At 48.5% G+C, this 20,306-nt stretch overlaps 1 protein-coding gene across 4 annotated transcripts in view; it reads right to left on the reverse strand.

Moving 5' to 3' along the window:
* Positions 1-2,011: 2,011 nt before the first annotated feature.
* LOC149366735 (flap endonuclease GEN homolog 1-like) overlaps positions 2,012-20,306 on the reverse strand; it is a 141,443-nt gene continuing 123,148 nt past the window's right edge. For 3 of the 4 annotated variants that reach the window (XM_089565309.1, XM_089565379.1, XM_089565300.1), the window contains one exon: positions 4,778-5,314. In XM_089565309.1, coding sequence (XP_089421435.1) covers positions 5,111-5,314 — 204 coding nt within the window. In that variant the 3' untranslated portion in view covers positions 4,778-5,110. Of the gene's footprint in view, positions 2,097-3,058; positions 3,142-4,777; positions 5,315-20,306 lie in introns of those variants that run through there. The other variant, XM_089565446.1, reaches the window with a different exon arrangement.

The following is a 20,306-nucleotide window of genomic DNA, read 5'->3' on the forward strand; positions in this document are numbered from 1 at the left end:
GCCTTAAATGTATTAAAGCTCCTTCCTCTGGTAACAACATCAGGTGACCGGGTAGCAAGGTGGAGCTACAAGCTCAATTAATCGCAAGAGGCTATACGGGAGGAGCAACCTGTGTCGCAACCAAACCCAAGCAACCCAAGCCCCACCGATGGTAGCACCTGCAAGAGAAGGGCAGTGGCGCATCGCCTGACGGCTGCACCTCTGCACCAGGAGTGCTGTGAGCCCTCCCAGGGATCTGTGAATGCAAAGGAGGGAATGTCCAAAATGAACTTTAACCCATTGTTGCTGCCCGAACGGCTGCCATCCTTGAACACTGGATCTTAACACCGGAACTGAGGTGAAAATCGAATTTCTAGTGCACCTAATTCACATTTGGCCTAACAACACAAATAGATCATAATTTTTTCCTTCCTGAATTGACGACATTTTAATGCAAGGACAATAGGAAGGCAATGACAGTGAAAAATGTCTGGCATCAGCGTCTATTTGAAGCCTCACCGTGCCAACCGTGGCAGGTGACAATTGGAGGAGTTGCTCCACCTGCTATAACGCCGGTTAGAATGCAAAACTGGCTGTAACAAACGACGGCTATAATGAGACACTAGCAATAGCAACTTGGTAAGGACACTTTAATGACAGGTGACAGTGACTCGGTTTTAGTGATCGTAGATATCGGAAGCGGGCGGAGTGGGTGACAGAACAAACGCAGGTTAATGACATCCTAGTCGAGATCAAGAGGAAGAAGTGGGCTTGGGCAGGGCATGTAATGCGAAGGCAAGATAACTGCTGGTTTTTAAGGGTAACGGAGTGGATTCCAAGAGAAGGCAAGCGTAGCAGGGGGTGGCAGAAAGTTAGGTGGGCGGATGAGATTAAAAATTTTGCGGGGATACGGTGGCCGCAACTGGCGAAGGACAAGGTTAATTGGAGAGACTTTGGAGAAGCCTTTGCCCTGCAGTGAGCGTAGTCAGGCTGATGATGATGATGATGATGATGATGATGATGATGATCTAGTGATGATAGTAGCTTAGTGAAGTAACAATTAGCAGCAGTGATCGTGGTGGTACTTTGTGCTCCAGGCAGCAGTACTATGGCACTAAGGAAGAGAAGGAAGAGACGAATACTCTCGAATTTCCTCTGCATCAGTGCAATTGATCGCAAATCTTTTTTTTATTTAATTTCCCGTCCTTCGTTATTGGCGAAAGCCACGCCATGCGCTACGCTTCAGCCAATGACAAAGAGCGAATGCGAGGCATGACATCACTTCAGCCAATGGTGAAGGGTGGGAAATTCAAAAGTGACATAAAACTGATTCCAGAATCGCTATATTACACCGGCCCTGGATGCAACACCACCGCCTCTAGCTAGCCGCATTGATGTGCTATTCAGGGAAGTTCCATTTTTTTTTCAGGGAACTTGACTGGTAAGATTTAGAGAAAAGGGAAATAATTGTAGGCAGTTTCAGGGAAGTTTAAGAATTAGGCTGTATTAATTTTTTGTCCAAATTCCCAAATTTAAAGCTGCTGCAAGGAAAATGGGCATGAAATAGTAATTGGGGGGCCTAACTTAGGGAATGTATGATTGCAGCATTGAACATCACCGGCTACCTTGGTACAACGGCTTAGAGTCCGGCCGTGTCACAGTGATAATGTTCCACCAATTGGAAGCACAACCACCGTTCAGTTTCTTTCCCTATACGGAAGCAGCGTTTGAAAAGACTCGTCGAGCATACTGAACGCGTTATTTTGACCTGTCATTCGCCGGCTTCTGCACCTGTCCGTCAGTGCCGTACGTGCACGTTTATGCAAATAAGTGACCTCCTGGGCATGTTCCTGCCGTGAACAGAGTGGCGTCATCTCCTGCGGCCTACGTTACCAGGAATAACGACCAACGGCAGACAACCAAATGAAACGAAAACGAAATTAAACGCCCCAAAATATGGCCCCTTGCTCTCTGTCCGAATGACGCCAACACAGCGAAAACAGACATGCTCGGGTCTCTTGTAATCAAACTCACCTCTTCGAAAAGGGTTCCTTGGACAAGCATTTTTTTCCTGACTCTTTGTTCCAGCTTGCTTTCGGCCAACGTGCCTGCATCCGCTTCGCAAGTTTGAGAACATGAGAAAAGAGAGAGATTGATCTAAGAAAGATTGATTTCATCAAATACGAGAAAGAAAGGTATTCCCAGGTTTGGTGCTTTCCACAGCTAAGTGCTTACAGCAAGGGCTAGACCATTTCCTGGCCTTTAATCATGATGTCAGAGCTCCTTGATCATATCATTTGCGAAACTCCTCTTTTAAACCTGGCTAGTTTCCGGGGCCACTTCATGGAAGCCAGGGCATGAAAATGCCAGCTAGGAGCGGCGAATGAAAGCTACAGCCATCTGTTATCATTAGCTTTAATTAGAAGTGCTTAATTGCATACATTGCTTCAAGGTTTAATTTACCTGCCAAACTAGTATATCTAAAGACATTCACTTCTGCATCTACTTCACTGATTTTGTTTCCAGAAACGATCGCTATTTCCAACCATCCCAGAATTTATAACTTCTGGAGAGTTTATGTTACTGCCTCCACGTGGCGTGTCAGTCTGCTAATTTCGAAGTTTTGGTCCAATCAGTTCGCCATATAGTTCAATACATGAGCCCTGTGGGAAGTCTTGCAAAAGATATGACCACAAAGCTGAGCGGTAACATAACATGTGACATCACGAACGACATCACATCAGTCAGACCAATCCACGGGACACACAAGTGAAGGCATACCACACGCGATGTCTTTCTTCTCTTGTTTGCCCGTCTAGTTCGCACTTTTTTTTCACCACGAGCCAAATGGCATAGCCCAAAACCAAACTCTTCTGGGCTCTAAACCTTTTATGAAGTGTGTACATGTGATGAAAGGACAGTAGAAGAGGAAGATGAATTGCTGGAACAAACATGCACGACACTACTGTCCTGGTAACTGGCAAAATAGCCCACACTGATGTTTCCCAGCAGTATGACCCTGGCTCAATGTCCACACGATATCAATTTGCAACTACGAATTCCACCTTGTCACGCTCACCTTTACGCTTGCTCGAGAAGGTGCTGAGCCGCGGTTTCTTCTTAGGTGCCTCCTGCACTTTCGCGAGCTTCCATCGTCTCATCCTGGATAGTTGCAAATATTACGCATGATGAAAACAAAGGCACAGTAAGTGACTCACATCTCGGTGGATACCTCAACCACGTCCTGACAGAAAGAATGAAGATCGCAGTTACAGTAGAAATGGAAGAGGCGTCATAGTGGAGGGCTCCGAACTAATTGCAACCATTTAGGTTTCATTAACTAGCACTGATATCGCACAGCATACTACCATATTTTTCTTTTCGCTTCCTTCCAAAGCCTCAGTCTGCATGCCAGCAATGGCAGTCAGTACTTGGGGTCAGCGGTTGGTCTCATTGGAAGGGTCGTAACTACTAAACAAACAAAATTATGCAACAAGTTTTTAATGATTCCAAAATTTTATATAAAAGCGAACACGTGGACAAAGTTTAGAAAATATAAAAATGGGTTTATTTTTTTAATTGCTGTAAGAATTTTTCATTGTTCTGTGTTTTCTTGAAGTTGGTGCGACTATATCTCTTTGTCAAAGAGACATATAAATATCAGCGTCAGCAGTTTGATAGGTCTCTTTGCATAGATGATAACGTTTAATAACTGCCATTCTGCTGCAAGCCGTTTTTGATATATTGACCTGCAAACTAGATAAAAAATGTTCTTTGGGAGAATTTTTAAAGATTTATTAAAACAGCTATAGCTTGCAGGCAGACAAAAATAACGGAGCGCAAATAAAAACAACCATATATTTACTCAAACAGTTTTCAGGCGCCTAACTGTAACATATTTTATGTAATTCATAACCAAAGTTGTCCAAAACAGCAGAGCACTGAAGCACGGAACTCCACTTCTACATCATTAATAATTTCGCGTGGTTAGAAAAAATTGTGAGGCGCAAAATTAATTGCGGATCGCTCCTTTCCAGTGATTAGTCAATAATATATAAAAATTTCAAATAAATTGAAGAGGTACCAGCCACCCTTTGTTTGATCTTACGTGGAAACAGCCCACGGTATCTATATCTAATGGTGAATTCCAATCGGTGATCCGGACCAGGTTTTCTTGCTTCACACAAGTGAAAAGCATGTTTCCTACGATTTTTATGCGAAGCATATTAACGTAGGTTTCGGGCCTTCGCGCGACGCCCGGCGGTGGCCACCATTGACCTTGAAGTGAGATCACATGATTTGACGTCACGTGATGACGTCACGCCGGCTGCAGATGGGGCCTCATATCGCGCTGTCGGACGTCGCACGGCGGAGGCCTCCACGCTTCGGTTCGCGCCGTCGCGCGCGACGCGGCGGCGGCGCCACCATCGCTGCATCACGTGATATGTGACATCACGCCAGGGATGAAGCGGCGGTGGTGGTGGTGGTGAAAACTTTTAATTACTGAAATAGAGTTTGGGAGCCACAGAGTGGCCCCGCTACATGGTCGGCGTCCCTAGTCCGGGACACCGCATGACAATGCCCTGTCTCTAGCCCGTTTCACCAGAGCCCTTTGGGACTCAAGCGAGGAGCAGTTGAGAAGGGCAGTCTCCCATGCCTCTCTGGAAAGGCGCGCGCCCGCCGTCGCGTCAGTCTCTGCGCCCGGTGTATGCGGTCAAGATGCCTCCAAACGCTAAGGACGTTAATAATAAGAATGCAAAACGAAGGCTGCTTCGCATCCACTGGGCTTAACCTTGATAAGCCTCCAACTTTTTTTATTCAGCTCCTGAGTTGATTGAACCGCGACGGTATAGTCTCTAAGCCTCCCTATAAACGTTTTGCTCCTTCATAAATTCAGAGAGCTGCTCCACGTAGCCGTCTGGAATATGCCATAAGAATATTACCTTATGCCAAAAGGCATAGGGCGAGAATGGCACGACTCTTGCCTTACCCCTCTTCATCGATTTTCTTTCTCGCTTTTTCGGTTACAGTATCACCACCGACGCTCGACACCAGAACGTGTTGCAGAAAGTGGGACAAAGGCCCAGAAACAATGCAAGCAAAAGTAAACGGGAGCACCTCGAAACACGTGTCACCATCTAGCATTGTCTGACCTTTCGATGGGGTCATCGTTGCCAAATTCATCCATCAGCTTTCGTGCTCTCTTTATGCCGACCCTGGAGACACCTTCAGAGTAGTCACAGCCCACCAGCACGGCGAGTGCCACAAGCTTCTTGCGGTCAAGCTTCGTCTTCTCCTTAATGTCAGAGATGGTGTACTCATCGACCGTCGGATCCTGGGAAAATCGGAGACGGAAAATGCTCTTGAAACATTTAGCTGGCACAGCCAGACACCCCCTGAGATCACATGTTTGGCGTTCGCATGAAATGATGTCATCACAAAGCAAGGCGGCACGACCCTTGTTGTCCGTCACATCATCCATTCAATAAAGTCCCATGATACATTTTTCTATTGTCTACCTAGGACATCTCCATCAACTTTTGGTTTTAGTAAAAGTTGATTCATGGCTTTTATATGCTGATGCTTCTCGTGCAACGAAAGCTTTCTTTTATTGCCAAGTAAACTGGAAGTGAAATAGAGCATTCTTTCCACGCTACCGGATTCAATCTCCTGAAGTCGATAACTAAAAGTACTCGCTTGAAAGTGAATGGCGATGTGACCTAGCCTTGGATGCTTGCAACGAGAGAAAACATTGTAGTTTTACTTATGAACTAGTTCAGCATAATACAGTTGTTTATAGGTGGGATAGGAGACCGGTCGGAGAGCAGCCAAGGCACGTTTGAGTGAGTGACAGGACGCTGAAGCTCCGTGACCAGGATGGCGATGAAGTGACCCCAGCACCTCACACCAAATGTAACGTGGCGGTCAGCCGAAGAATGAGGCGTGGTGAACCATGAACGAGAGATGATTTAATGGCCACTGGCCTAGCGCGAGCGCTCCGTCCCGCGCCACTGCCAACTCCGTCTTCGTCACAATATGAATAAAGTCTGTTGAGCTGAAATGGGAATCGTTTAAGCTGTGGTTGCGGTTGGTTCCATAATCAGTGAGAAATCGGCTGTAAATTTAAGTTTTTTTGCTGGAGTTTAATTAAGCTGCAGTCAGTTAACTTTATATTAGGCCATATCAGTCAGGAACATATTAACTTTTCAATGACTCGTGAGAAATCGGGTGTAAATAGATTTTTTGCTGCTTGAGTTTTTACTTGTAGTCAATTAAATTTTCATTGGGTCGTTTCAGTCAAGAACGTAATGACTTTTTATGGACCAAACTCATTAGGATTTGGGTATTAATATACCTTTTTAGACTCCATAAAAAGTTAATTGCATCTCAGTGTGCATTTTTGTAAGGTACCTGCAGCCCGACATCGCTTTCTGACCCACACAGTTTGGATTTCGGCCCGGGCTGTCAGCGCAAGATATCGTACTGCAGCCCAAGGAAACACAACTGCTCACACGGAAAAGGACATCTAACACGCGAGCATTTATAACTCTCAAATTCCAAAAAAAAAGCCACTGTGGGACATGACCACGCTCTGCGAACACCGGCAGAAACGCATTGCGCAGTCAGAACATGGAACTACTTCAAGGCATTTTCTTGCGAAAGCAACACTACACAGGTGTGAGCGATTTCGCACAGCCCCGGAGAGCCCCAACTGCGCATGCGCGAAGAGCGAGTACCGTCAGAGCAGCACGGAGCCGCCACCGAGTCCGACTCCTCCGCTGCGCGAGTGTCTCAGAGGTGCCGTCGCCGCTGCGCCAGCAGAGCATTCTCCAGGAGGAGTGACGTCACACAGCGCACAGCTGCGGCGCTGGGGCCACCGCCGACTCCTCCGCTACGCGGGCGACTCAGAGGTGCCGTCGCCGCTGCGACTGCCGCGCCGTTGCTTCCGCAATTCTACTAGGGATGGCCATTGGTCAAACCACAGCCAATTTTTTTCACATGATGCGCCGATAGACGCCCCGAGGAGCTGTAACTTCCTCTCTGCTGCTCAACATAGCCCTGGCGCCGCTATCCGGTGAACCGAGAAATATACTTTAAGATTTACGCGGACGACATCACCCTGCGGGTAGACAGTGGCTGTATCGGGGAGGCGGAAGACACACTGCAGGAGGCTGCGGATAGGGAGGACAGAATGGTAGGCCCCAATCATTTGACCCCAACCTTGAGACCCGACCATCACGGTCGTAGCAACAGCCGTAGCCAGTAATGAGAGCCCGCGAGCTCGGTTTACAGATACAAGCCATCATAAACCATAAATACGCTGGATAAGCAGCAGCTGACGCGTCTGACCAGAATGGTTACTGGACACAACTGCGGGCACAGCAAAACCGACAGCCCGGCTTTTAGTGATGCGTTCATAGTCGGACGCAACGCGTACCATCTTCCATTTCACAACCTAGTCCGAGGCCGGTTAAGACGGGCCACACCACGGTTACGAACGCAGTCAAGACGGCACTTAAAATGCCTGCACAGGCTAGTACTACCCAGCAAACCAAAAACCTCTCAGAGACGTCTAGCTATAGACGTCTCTGAGAAGTTTTTGGTTTGCTGGATGATCATAGTCCTATACGCTGGCCAAATTAAAAGACTTAGACGACCCCAACGGGTTCCACAAGCAGCACAACTAATCGGCCCAATATTAGAAATGAATTGGCAAATGCCGGCCCTACATAGGAACAGGGTGAAACCATCCTTTTCCTATATTGAGCCAATTATCTGTGCTGCTAGCCTTCCCCTGGCCGGACACACGATAAGTGTGTCTCTCTGTCTCCCGGTTTCATCAGCCGAACAATGTCTCTGACATCAAATTGAGGTTGAGAGAAGCCAACAGCCACAGAAACCAAGGGGCACAGGGGATTTTTTTTAATTTATTTATTTTGTGGTGTTGATCAACTTAGAACATTAATGAATATGTTATCGCTTAAAGGTAATTGATTAGAAAAGCAGAAGAAAAAACAACCACATGCCGGCGGTGGGATCCGAACCCACGACCTCCGAATTACGCGTCCGGTGCTCTACCTCTGAGCTACGGCGACGGCTGTCAAACCTTCTGCTTTCGGGGGTGTTTATGTTTACAAATAACCTAACCTTGACAGTGTTCATCAGCGCCACCCACGTTCTTAAGCGGCGGACGTAGAACGTCCTGAGTTACCGCTGGTGTGACGTAGAACGCCATCGAACGGCGAGGGTGGAAGCTGTGTGAGAACCCTCTTATGCTTCCTATGGCGTCAAGGCTGCCAGAACCGAGGCCCTCGCTAAGCAATTAAGCAAACAAGGGAAGGGGATGAGGGGCCCGTTATAAATATGAGAGAAGCCAACAGTCACGTGAGGCATGGAAAAACTGCAATATAATCGCTGCTGCATCTTTTAAGGCGGAAGCCTTTAATGTCTCATCGTTGTAAGCAGCAGTTGTCGACAGAAAATGTCACGCTTTTCAATTGGTGGAAACGGTCGTGACGTCACGGTGCGCGAATTTCAAACGGGGCCAATAGCACTTTGGGTCCATACAACCAATGGAAGGGATCGTATAGTGATGCTCCAAGTAAGTGGGACTGAGCTTAGTTAATTGCTTAATTACACAACTAGCCTAATTAGCTTTACTAGTCAGGCCATGTAAATAAATAAAAGCGATTAAGAAATTGGTCGAGCTCAGGAATCGAACCCCGGTCTTCGGCGTGAGAGGCGAGCACGCTATCCACTACGCCATGCCAGCTCGATGGTTTTGAATGAACAAAGGCGCGTCTAGTGAATACGGTGTCTTCACATACTGCCATCCTTCTCCCTTCCCTTCCGGCGAGGTTTAGGTGTCCACCGAGATATGAGAGACAGATACATTTCCTTTCCTCAAAAACCAATTTACCGACGAGTGAGGCGTACAACCGAATGCGCGATGGCGTTCTATGGACTCCTTGGCAGCGTTGCAAGACGCTGTCGCGTTCCACTCTTAGGGGCGAAGCATAACATCTTAACCACACCTCACTGACCACACTTTAGGTCAAAAAAGTGCCCCCCTGAATTTTGACGGGTGTCCACCGAGATATGTGAGGCAGTTACTGCGTAATTTCCTTTCCTCAAATACAATTTTCATTTTCTTCATTACGGCTCCTCTTTATCTATCTTCTTTCACTCCCACCTCCCTTTCTCTACGGTGCGGTTCAGGTGTCCACCGAGATGACAGAGAATAACTGCGCCATTTCCTTTCCTCAAAAAGCGTTGCGTTCAAAGGGCAAGGCATCGCGCCGAACGGGTGGTGGCGTTCCGTGGACTCCCTGGCAGCGCTACAACGCGCTGTCGCGTTCCACTCCTAAAGGCGAAGCTTAAGCGTAATTAATTAGCAGTTAATTAGTATTCAGTCATTAATCAGTAATTAACCATTAATTAGTGATTTGCCATTACTTAGTAATTAGTACTCAAATATATGTGACGCCACCAGTGCCACAGAAACAGCGAAGGTGGTGCGGAAAACGCTTCCGCCTCTACCCACTTTAGACAGTCAAAGTGCCCCCTGAATTTTTTAATTCGCTATATACAGTGTTGAAGCCAGCCTTCCTCAAGGGTCGGAATGACAACGAATGTAGAAGCAGTGATTGCATTGCGGCTTTTTCATGCCTCACGTCGACTTATAGCCACGCTTTGACGTCACAGTCATCGTTCGGCTGTTGAAACCGAAACGGCACAAGAAAGAAATTCGATTATTAATGGTTTAGCGGGCGTAGGAAAATCATCATCATAATCAGCCTGACTACGATCACTGCAGGCCAAAGGCCTCTCCCATGTCTCTCCAATTAACCCTGTCCTTCACCAGTTGCGGCCACCGTATCCCCGCAACCTTCTTGATCTCATCCGCCCACCTAACTTTCTGCCGCCCCCTGCTACGCTTGCCCTCTCTCGTAATCCACTCCGTTACCCTTCAGGACCAGCGGTTATCTCGCCTTCGCATTACATGCCCTGCCCAAGCCCACTTCTTCCTCTTTATTTCAACTAGGATGTCATTAACTAGCGTTTGTTCCCTCACCCACTCCGCCACGCACACTAAAGTTAGGAGTCTATACTCCTTTAAGAATAGAAGAGAGAAAGAAAGAAAAGAATATGGGGAAGAAGACAGAGGGACGCGGTAGTAGAGAAAGGAATGAAGGGAAGGGGAAAAATTGCTGTATAAACAGGGCTGCGGCTTAGTTACATCATGGCTCTCTCTGAATGAGCCGGAGCATTATTTAGGTAATTTTTCTTACGGTTACATCTCGTATACACCTATGAGACACACTTGTAGGCTAACGAAAAGGCTTGACCTTAAACTGCGAACTGCGGAGCGGGCCATGTAAAGGAAACCGGAGCGAAGTAGAATGGTTCAGGAAAAGCGCGAGTTAACAATTTCTTAGGAATCGAGAATAAATGGGGAGGGCATGCATTTAATACAAAAGGAATCTAACCAATCGTCCTTAGGGGTAACGGAGTGGATCCCAAGCAGCGAGCCAGGTTGGAGGACGAAGATTGGGAAGTTTACGGGCCTACCCGGTGGGCACTGAACCTCCCTCGGACGTCCTGCAGACATCCTGAACATCCGCAGGGCGTCCCTGGGAGTTTTCAGTGCCCATTAGGCTATAGCCACAGCTGGCACATGACAGGGGAAACTGGAGGGAGATGAGAGAGGCCTTCGTTCTGCAGCGGACGTACTTACGCTGATTCCGATGATGACATCGTAGCACACTGGCATTTCTTTCATTTCGCCTCCATCGAAATGCAGACACCAGCCAAATGCCATAGGCACTAAGCCACATAGGCGGGTCAGCTATAACAGCATGTATTTTTGCACTTAGAACAATGGGGAGTAAATGACGTCCTAGCTTCAATCATGCCGAAGGAAATAACTTAGAGCTTATGAGGCCCAGAGGAGGCAACCGGTGACCTCTCGAAGTGTCAGAAAAAAGAAGGGAAGAAAAAAAATGGAGGGGACATTGAGGCTCCGCCTTAATGGCATGACGCAAAAGCGTAATTGACATTTAATGCCAATTTTTTTATTTGCAGTGAAAAGCTGTTAGAGGGAGTCCAACCACGATGGCCCGTCCCTAAAAATACAAAAAAGTTCTGTTCGTTTTATTCTTTGTAATTATAATCGAGCTGCCTGCATTTCTGCAATAAAATTAAATCTTAGCCTGCCATATTTAGCATCCCACCGTAAAGCCCTTAGACTTTCACTTTTTTTTTACAAGATATTTCAGCATCCTTCCCTTCGCGACGAACTGACCTCCCCTCCCCAATACATTTCATCAAGGCTAGATCACGAGAACAAAGTCAGAATTCCATTATGCAAAACCAATGCCATGTTTCAGTCATGGCTTCCCCGCACAGCTGCTGAGAGGAATCACCTCCCCGCATCAACCGCTACAATTACTGACAACCAACGCTTTAAGACCATATTAGAGAGCACTGCATAACTTTAGGAGCACTTATTTCATTTTTTATGCACCAGCATTTTTTTCACTGTATTGCTGCACTGTATGTATTGTATTATATTCTATTAACCAGCAGATCAAGAACCCATTAGATAACATCATATAACTAGGAGCCATCATTTCTGTATTACTAATTACTTTGCTGCGCTGTGCGTTGTTTTTCTTTTAGTTTATTTAACCACTCCTCTCAAAAATTCCTGTGGCCCTGAGGGTACACGAAATGAATAACTAAATAAATAACAAAATGGTCGGTTGGTTTATGGGGTTTAACGTCCCAAAGCGACTCACAGGCTATGAGAGACGCCGTAGTGGAGGGCTCCGGAAATTTCGACCACCTGGGGTTCTTTAACGTGCACTGACATCGCACAGTACACCGGCCTCTAGAATTTCTCCTCCAAAGAAAATCAGCCGCCGCGGCCGGGATCGAACCCGCGTCTTTCGGGTCAGCAGCCGAGCACTATAACCACTGAGCCACCGCGGCGGCAAATAAATAAATAAAAATTGGCAGAGGCTTAGCTTGGTTAAGCCCGGTAGGTTGCGAAAGCAAATGGCAAACTATCTTTGCACACAGTGAGAAAGATCCACCGTGACTACCCGCCGCGCTCCGCCGACGGATCGAGCTGGGGGGCCTTTTTTATGCAGCTGGTATGACGTCATCTCGACTGTAGCGCCACTGGGGAGAGGAGCGCGAGGCTCACCGCCGTGACTACCGCCGCCCTCCGCCGACGGATCGAGCTGGGGGCCCTTTTTTATGCAGCTGGTATGACATCACCTCGACTGTAGCGCCACTGGGGAGAGGAGCGCGAGGCTTACCGCCGTGACTACCGCCGCCCTCCGCCGACGGATCGAGCTGGGGGCCTTTTTTTTCGCGGGTGGTATGACGTCACTCCCCGAAAGGTCAACCGTAACTACCGCCGCGCCACGCTGAAGGCTCAAAACCTAGCGTAGTATTGCTTTCGCAATAAAATAACGCCACGGGTGAGCGTGCTCTGAAGACGACAAAGGGAGCGCGAGGCGGGCGCATGGGATGATCACGTGATCGGCCCCTCGGCAGCCTCACGAGTGCTCCTGACTCGCCAATGGCTGCAGCGTCATCATTGCGGCTCAGAGCGGATTTCGCGCGGGGCGTAAAACTGCTACACATTACGTTGGCCATGGCAGACATAGTACTGTCGAATCAGCTGCATTCAGCATCAGAGATTAGGCGCGCGCGCCAACGTGAGAAAACTGGTAAGCAATGGCAAACTCCAGCCATGTGTGAGGCAGAACTTGTCAGCAAACAAGGAAAAAGTGAGTGAATGGGAATGTGAGGGAGTGGACATGAGCATGAGTGAATGCTTTTGAGTGGGATTGAGTGGTTGTGAGTGTGGGTAAGTGGCTGTGAGTGCGAGTGGTCATGAGTGTGAGTGGTTGTGATTGCGAGTGGTCATGAGCGTGAGTGAGTGGTTACGAGTGTGAGTGGACATGAGTGCGAGTGTGAGTGACTGGTTGAGCGGAATTTATTGCGAGTATGAGTGAATGGTTGTGAGGCAGAACTTGTCAGCAAACAAGGAAACAGTGAGTGAACGGGAATGTGAGTGAGTGGACATGAGCATAAGTGAATGGTTTTGAGTGGGACTGAGTGGTCATGAGCGTGAGTGGTTGTGATTGCGAGCGGTCATGAGCGTGAGTGAGTAGTTACGAGTGTGAGTGGACATGAGTGCGAGTGTGAGTGAATGGTTGTGAGGCAGAACTTGTCAGCAAACAAGGAAACAGTGAGTGAACGGGAATGTGAGTGAGTGGACATGAGCATGAGTGAATGGTTTTGAGTGCGATTGAGTAGTTGTGAGTGTGAGTGAGTGGTTGTGAAAATGCCAGTGGTCATGAGTGCCAGTGGATGGTTGTGAGTGCGAGTGGACAAGAGTGTGAATGTGAGTGAGTGAATGTACGTGTGAGTGCCATGAGTATGAGTGTGATTGACTACGTACCTCTCATAGTGCCGAGGTATGGTCAGAACGCGTAAGCCTGGCGGCTTCACAGTCAAACTGAACTTGGGGACGCGGCATATGTTCGGGAGAGCAAAGCGTCCGGACTAGCTTTCTCCTATTCAAGGAGCCGCCGCTGGCTAACTGTCTGCTAAAGGATGTACAGCGCATTCGCAAAGCCGAAGTGCGGCGAGAATACCGCCGTGGGGGCATCTTTTTGCTGAGTTGTTCAGGTTAAGCAGTAGCTTAGCCGTTGCGTTTTATTTTTTTAAGTTCAGCTGGGATATCGTTAACTCGCGTTTGTTCCCGATCCACTCTGCTCTCTTCCTGGATCCTAACTTCACACCTGCCATTTCATTCTCCGTACACTGTAAACAAGAATATACCCAAAAGGGAGTAAAAATGGTGGCGGCCACCCTTTTTACTCCATTTGTGAAAATATTTACTCCATGAGTGGGGAGTAAAAAGGTGGACTGTTCTCCATTTTACTCCCATGAGGGAATAATGGAGTAAAAATGAGGATTTACCAGCATTTACTCCACACTGTTAGCAAAAAAACACCCAAAAGGGAGTAAATGGCTTGTCCTCTAACGCACACCCAAAAGGAGTTTTTTTTTACTCCATATGTATGGTGTTTTTTATTTAGTCCCTTATATAAGGGAGTTAATTTGGAGTGAAAAGGGAGCAAATTTTTTACTACCCACATAGATGGAGCCCAAAAATGGCGTCATGTTTATTTATCCTCATTCAGGCTCATTCCTACAGCAGTGAAAGCGGCGGAAACGGGCAGTAGCTCTGCGGGCCGCCGGCAACCCAACATGGGAAACTGAACTGCCCTAAAGTGACCCCGCCTCACGCATTCTTTCCGCCGTCTGCTAGCACAGCGGCGGCGTACGCGGCAGGAGTCGTCTGCTTGTCCAGCGCTGGATTAAGGGGGGGGGGCTTAAGGGGCTGCAGCCCAGGGCCTCACCGCCGACAACAGGAGAAGGGGGCCCATTTATTCTAACCTGCTTATTATATGGAAATGGGAACCACAGTCAATGGAACTTCGAGTGAAACGTATGAAGCGAGGAAACCGAAACGAGGAGACGGGCCCCCAGCTAATGTAACTTCGTTTAGCCGAATCGGTTGGTAGGAAAGCTTGTCGAGCTGCAAAAACAGGAATCCTCCTCCACTCCGGTGGGGCCCCCTTACGAAGCGATATATGCGTTTGCTTAAGGATTGGGGGAGGGTTTTCGTGGTTTTTTGTCAATCCCCCATCTAGTGGCGTCTGAAGGTGTAGTGTGTTTGAATATCCTGGAGTCGTCGCTCCTGCATTACGATTCCGGCAGCGCTGAAATTTTTCTCGCTGCTTGAACTGGTGGCCGGAACGGGTAATTCTTATAATTCTTAGAACGCTTGAAGTACGAAGAGGAGTGACAGGCGTGGTGTCGTAAGGGATGGAGTAAAGGGTGGTTCTTTTCTCTTCTTCTTTGTACGGAGAGGTTGTCCCTCCGTTCTTCTCTCTGCCAACGAAGTACTGAGCCAGTAGGATGAGACTTGCAGGAAAGACAGGGACTCTTGTTGAGCACTGATATAGGTTTTATGTACACAGACGACTATTTACAAGGAGTATATACATGACAGCATCATGTCCCACCAGCCGCCCCGTGGACCCACTCCACGGCTACTCGAGAGCACGGTCTGCGTGCCTGGCTCCGGTCGAGACCAAAATCTCTGAGTCGCGATGGCGGCAGAGCATCGCGCGCCCCCGCGCTCTCTCCCCACGCGAAAAGAAAAAAAAAAGCAAAGTGTGGAATTATTCTTAAGTCGCGAGCAGGAGAAGCCTCGTCACTACATGTGTTTTCGCTCTCTCCCTAAAAGCCCCGGCCTCGGTGCCACACACAGCTTGGAAACGCGGCGACGAACGCCCTCCCGCAACAGGGACCCCTCGGGGCAGGTAAGATGCCGCTAAACCTTCCCAGATGAGGCTAGCAAATGGGCGCGCAGCCACCGGGCATCGTCCGTACCGCGCCACGCCATGTGGCACCGGCTCTGTCAGAGAAGGGATGCCTTCGCTAACCCGCGCCCTCCGCGAGCCTAACCCTTTGAAGAAAGCCGCGAGGCGCGAATGCTGCCCCTCCCTCTCCCCATAACAGACCTGTGGGCGATCCGCACTCGGCCACGGAGGATGCTTTCTTCCCGCAGGCCACGACCGGGCGGAAACGCGACCTTCAACTGATAGGGGAGACCCCTCGTCTACTTTGGTAAAAAAAAAAACACGGAAACGAGCTCTTAGCGAAACAGCGAACGCCTTCCAGGCTAAAGACCGCGATGCTGTCGCCGCGCCGCTCGTAGAGCGGCTTTTTCAGTCGTTATTACGGCGCCGGTTAAAATGGAAAGAGGCGATTGAATGGCGCCAACCTTACAGATGGCGTGCCATGACACGCTGTCTTTTTTACTTGTCAGAGCCAGAAAATAACCGACAGCACGGCGCTCTCCTGCGAATGCTGTGTTCACTTCGCTGAAAAGCGATTACGGCGAAACGCAGCACCCAAGGCTGCGCCAGAACAGTACGAGCTGAGCCGTAGTGGAGGCACCAGTGGCATTCCTCTAATGCCATTCATGTGGTGGGGGCCCCCTTCGCTCTTGCCCGCTACTATTCTCCCCTGCCGGAACCGCCGCGAGTAGCTCCTGCCTGGTAGACGGACAAGAGAGAAGGCAGACAGCTCTGCAGTGCGTTGTGAAGCGTCTTCCCGAGAATGGCACCACAAAATGTCTCGGCGAGTGGAAGAAGTTAACCCTTTCTCGTGGCGCTGCTGGAAGAAAACATTGACGTTTCCTGCTGGCAGTGACATGTTCCTCTTGTCCACCTTGGTCAACACATAGGAGGTGTTGCCTCGGTCAACGACCAGTCTTTCGGCAATACCGCAGTTCATTAGAAAAGCTTCCCTGGGCGGCGCGACCCCGCGCGCGCTGTACGCAGCCTTACCTCCGCGTCTCGAAAGCTTCCATTCTTCTTACCCTTCCTACTGCAAGACGCCCACAGCTGGTGGCTTTTCCCCAACCTTGGTATTTGCTAGAACCGAAAATGGGTTTTGAGCCCCAACTAGCTTTTGTTTGCTTTTTGTTAGCGTTCGTGCTATCCTACCATCCTTGTACATTCCCTCCTCGATGGTCTACACACAAAGCACTTCCTGCTGTGCATGCAAGAGCACCATGGCCATTTTGCACTTCCGCATAAGATTTTAGCTAGGCTGGCAGCGTTGTGGTCGCCAAAGCTGAACGTGCATGTTCTCACTAACGGCGAAAGCCACAAGCCGGAAATGCAGAGGTTCGTGAACCTCGGTTCTCGAACCGAATGGTGGTGACCGGTGGTTGGTACTAGGAATTATTCTGGGGAGGGGATACTGTTCCCGGCGTATGCTGGTGATGTCGGCCATTTAGTGGCATCACTGTTGGGGACCAGGGGAGGGGGGTGAATACCCGCGTGCCACGCACCTGCGGCACGGCGAGCGCACCTAGCGATTCCCTAGGTTCTCCAGAGACAGGCCGAGGGAGGCGCGGTGACGCCACGTCTGGTTGAGAACAAGGGCAACACCAAAAAACGTCACGGAGAAGCGCATTCCATCGACCAATCAGCGTCTCCGGCCTACCTACCCCCAAACGCTTCTGAATTGATATCAGGAGGTCGCGTTCGTCTTGCCACGCCAAGTACGGAGGAACAGCGTTCGTCGTTCGTGCTTTGCACACCTGTCAAATTCCATTTTATCTCAACTTTTTGTCAGCTGTGACGCCGTCCGTTCATGTGAAAATGCCCGGTCGGAAGCATCAAAGTGGTGCGTCTAAACGAAAGGCGAAGTTAGAAAGAGAAGATCGAGGCTGCCAAACATGACAAAGTATCTTCTGAATGTAGCTTCTGCGGAGCATTATGACTGCTCTACCTAGAGTCCGTACCAATACCCCGATAGTACCGAAAGTGCTTCTGTGAAGGACTTCCCAGCTCCATCACTACGGTTTCCTGGCAACAAGCCAGATTTCACTCATCTTGGTTGCCTGGATCCTGGGAAAACGGTGCCAACCTCGTTCGTCCATATATCTGAGCAACCGAGGCTAACCGAGGTCTGTCCTGTTCCTGAGTTAGCAACGTCGTTGCTACTCGGCCCGGCCCCTGCCACGGAACTCCAGGTGTCCTTTCCGCCAGGCTCGATTTCTGCTTCTGCTGATCAACAGGCGCCAAGCATCCCCGATGAGCCTCCTTCTACTGACAAACGCCAGCAAACAACACTGCGAGAACCGACTCATATGTTTCCTACTAGTGCGGCTTCGAGTCATCGTGTTCCCACCCATAAAGTGTGCCTCGAGAGGACTGGTCAGACGGCTTCTCGCTGCGACAACAAAGAAGCACAGACCTCCCCGCAGCAGGAGGTAGGTTGTGAGGTTCTCCAAAGTGACCCTGCTAAGTGGCCGGACGTCATTACTGATAGCTTTCGGAGTGTATGCCTTGAGAAAAGACCAGTGTATTTTCAAAATCGCGCAGAAACTTTTCCGTCTTCCGAAAGACAATACACAACTCAGAAGCGTTATATATCACCTCATCTTTTCGTGCGAAAGGCTATAAATGGGGAAGCGTACGAGCGACACTGGTTGATGTATTCAGAGTCCAAAGGTTCCGTTTACTGCTTCATGTGCAAACTATTTTCAATTCGAAGCAACCAGAGTACTTTCACCACTCATGGCTTTTCTGATTGGAAAAAAAACACAAGAAAAGGTTTGCGCTCATGAAAATAGCGTCGAGCACCGGAACTGTGTGACAGCATGGCTCGCCCGGTCTAACTCGAGCAGCACAATTGACAAGGAGCTGGTTAAGCATCTTGTCACTGAGACCGCTTACTGGACAGAGGTGTTAAGCGCGTAGTCAGCTTCTAGCTGAGCGCAGCCTAGCGTTTAGGGGAAGTGATGAAGTTTTCGGTTCACCGAGAAATGGCAATTACATGGGAGCACTTGAAGTCATTGCCAAGTTTGATCCCTTTCTAGAGGAGCACATCAAACGCTATGGGAACAAGGGAAAAAGTCACCCATCGTACCTGTCAAAAACCATTTGTGACGAATTTATCGAGCATATGGCAAAGGCTGTCAAAGATCGTCTCGTTGACGAAGTGAAACGCGCAAAATACTTCTCTTTAATTGTTGATTCCACTCCAGACCTTACACACGTTGATCAACTGTCAGTTGTTTTACGATACTACTTAAATGGGCAAGTGTACGAACGGTTTCTTGGATTTGTTCCAACTGAATCACATACCGGCTTGCATCTTTTCGACACCGTGATGACCCTCTTGATAGCCAATGGCATCTCAATTGGTGATTGTAGGGGCCAAGCATACGACAACGCGAGTAATATGTCAGGAAAGTACAAAGGACTGCAAGCTCAAATAAAACACCTGAACGAATTGGCAGTCTACGTCCCATGTGCTGGTCATTCACTAAATTTAGTTGGCGCGTGTAGTGTTGACAGTTGCCTTGAGGCTGTCAAATTTTTTGCTCTAACTCAGAGACTGTATGTGTTCTTTGCTGCCTCACCTAAGCGATGGAAACATCTTTTGAACAGCATGGGTGAAAGTGGTGACTGTGAGCAACTTGTTTCGAAAAGTCTCTCTCAGACCAGGTGGTCAAGGCACGCTGAATCACGTAAGGCCATTTTGAAAAATTTCAAAGCAGTCTTGTGCTGCCTTGAAGCGATCTCAAAAAATGAAGAAGAAAACGGTGACACTCGGAACGAAGCGCACTCTCTCTCTTCAAGAAGATGACAAAACTAGAGATTGCATTCATGGCAATTTTCTGGAGTGAAATCTTGGAGCGCTTTGACAAAACGAGCGTAGCAGTTCAGAAACCAGGATTAGACATTTCTACTGCTGTAGAACTGCTGAGCTCTCTGGAAGGCTTTGTTAATTCGTTGCGACCTCTCTTTGATACCTTCGAGGAGAGAGCACGCACGCTAAGTACAAATAAATGTTATCAGGATGAGGGCAAACGTATCATTTTGAGTAAGCACCCGGACGGAAAAAGCGATAGTGTGCTACGAGGTAGAGAAAAATTTATCGTGGAGACCTTCCATGTCGTGCTGGATAGCCTAGGCTCTGCTTTGCGCGTGCGAAAGGCTGCCTACGCTGAGCTCTGCGAAAGGTTCGGATTCATAAAATTGCTGACAGAGGTTGGGAGCGAGGCCTAGCTCTCTGGCACAGCAGGCTGAGAGGTTGGTGAAAACCTACGAAAATGATTTGGAACCAGCATTTCCCGCTGAAATCGTTCAGTTTGCGAACTTTCTGCACAACTCTGTGTGCAAAGACACGAGTTCCCTGGGAATAATGAAGTTGCTGCAAGAAAGAAAGCTTACTGATGTGTTTCCGAACCTTTCCATTGCTTTGAGAATATACTTAAGCATACCTATGACAAACTGTGAGACCGAGAGATCGTTTTCTAAGTGGTCGCTGATAAAAAGTCGCCTTCGTTCGAGCCTCCTTGACAATAAGTTGAACGCGCTTGCTATCGTGTCCATTCAAAGTGATCTTCTCCGCGATCTATCTTTCGAACAGACTATATCTGATTTCGCCAAAGCGAAGGCGCGAAAAATGCCATTTTAAAATGAACTGTTTGCGGAGTACATGAAAAGTTCCAACGACTTTGTTGCATGTATCATCTCCCACCCTCCATGTTAACAATGAAACTCTGAGCAGTGTAATTCAAAAGATGTAAATCTTCGTTGTCCGTCTCTTGTTTGTTCTTGTGATATTGAGCCTGCTTGTAATGAGCTGTATTGTTGTTGTTTTTGATAGTGCCACATTTATTTGGTGTCATCTTTGCTTGTCTT

This window comes from Amblyomma mixtum, chromosome 1 (assembly GCF_055824585.1).
Source record: "Amblyomma mixtum isolate Tamu chromosome 1, ASM5582458v1, whole genome shotgun sequence".
Lineage (NCBI taxonomy): Eukaryota > Metazoa > Arthropoda > Arachnida > Ixodida > Ixodidae > Amblyomma > Amblyomma mixtum.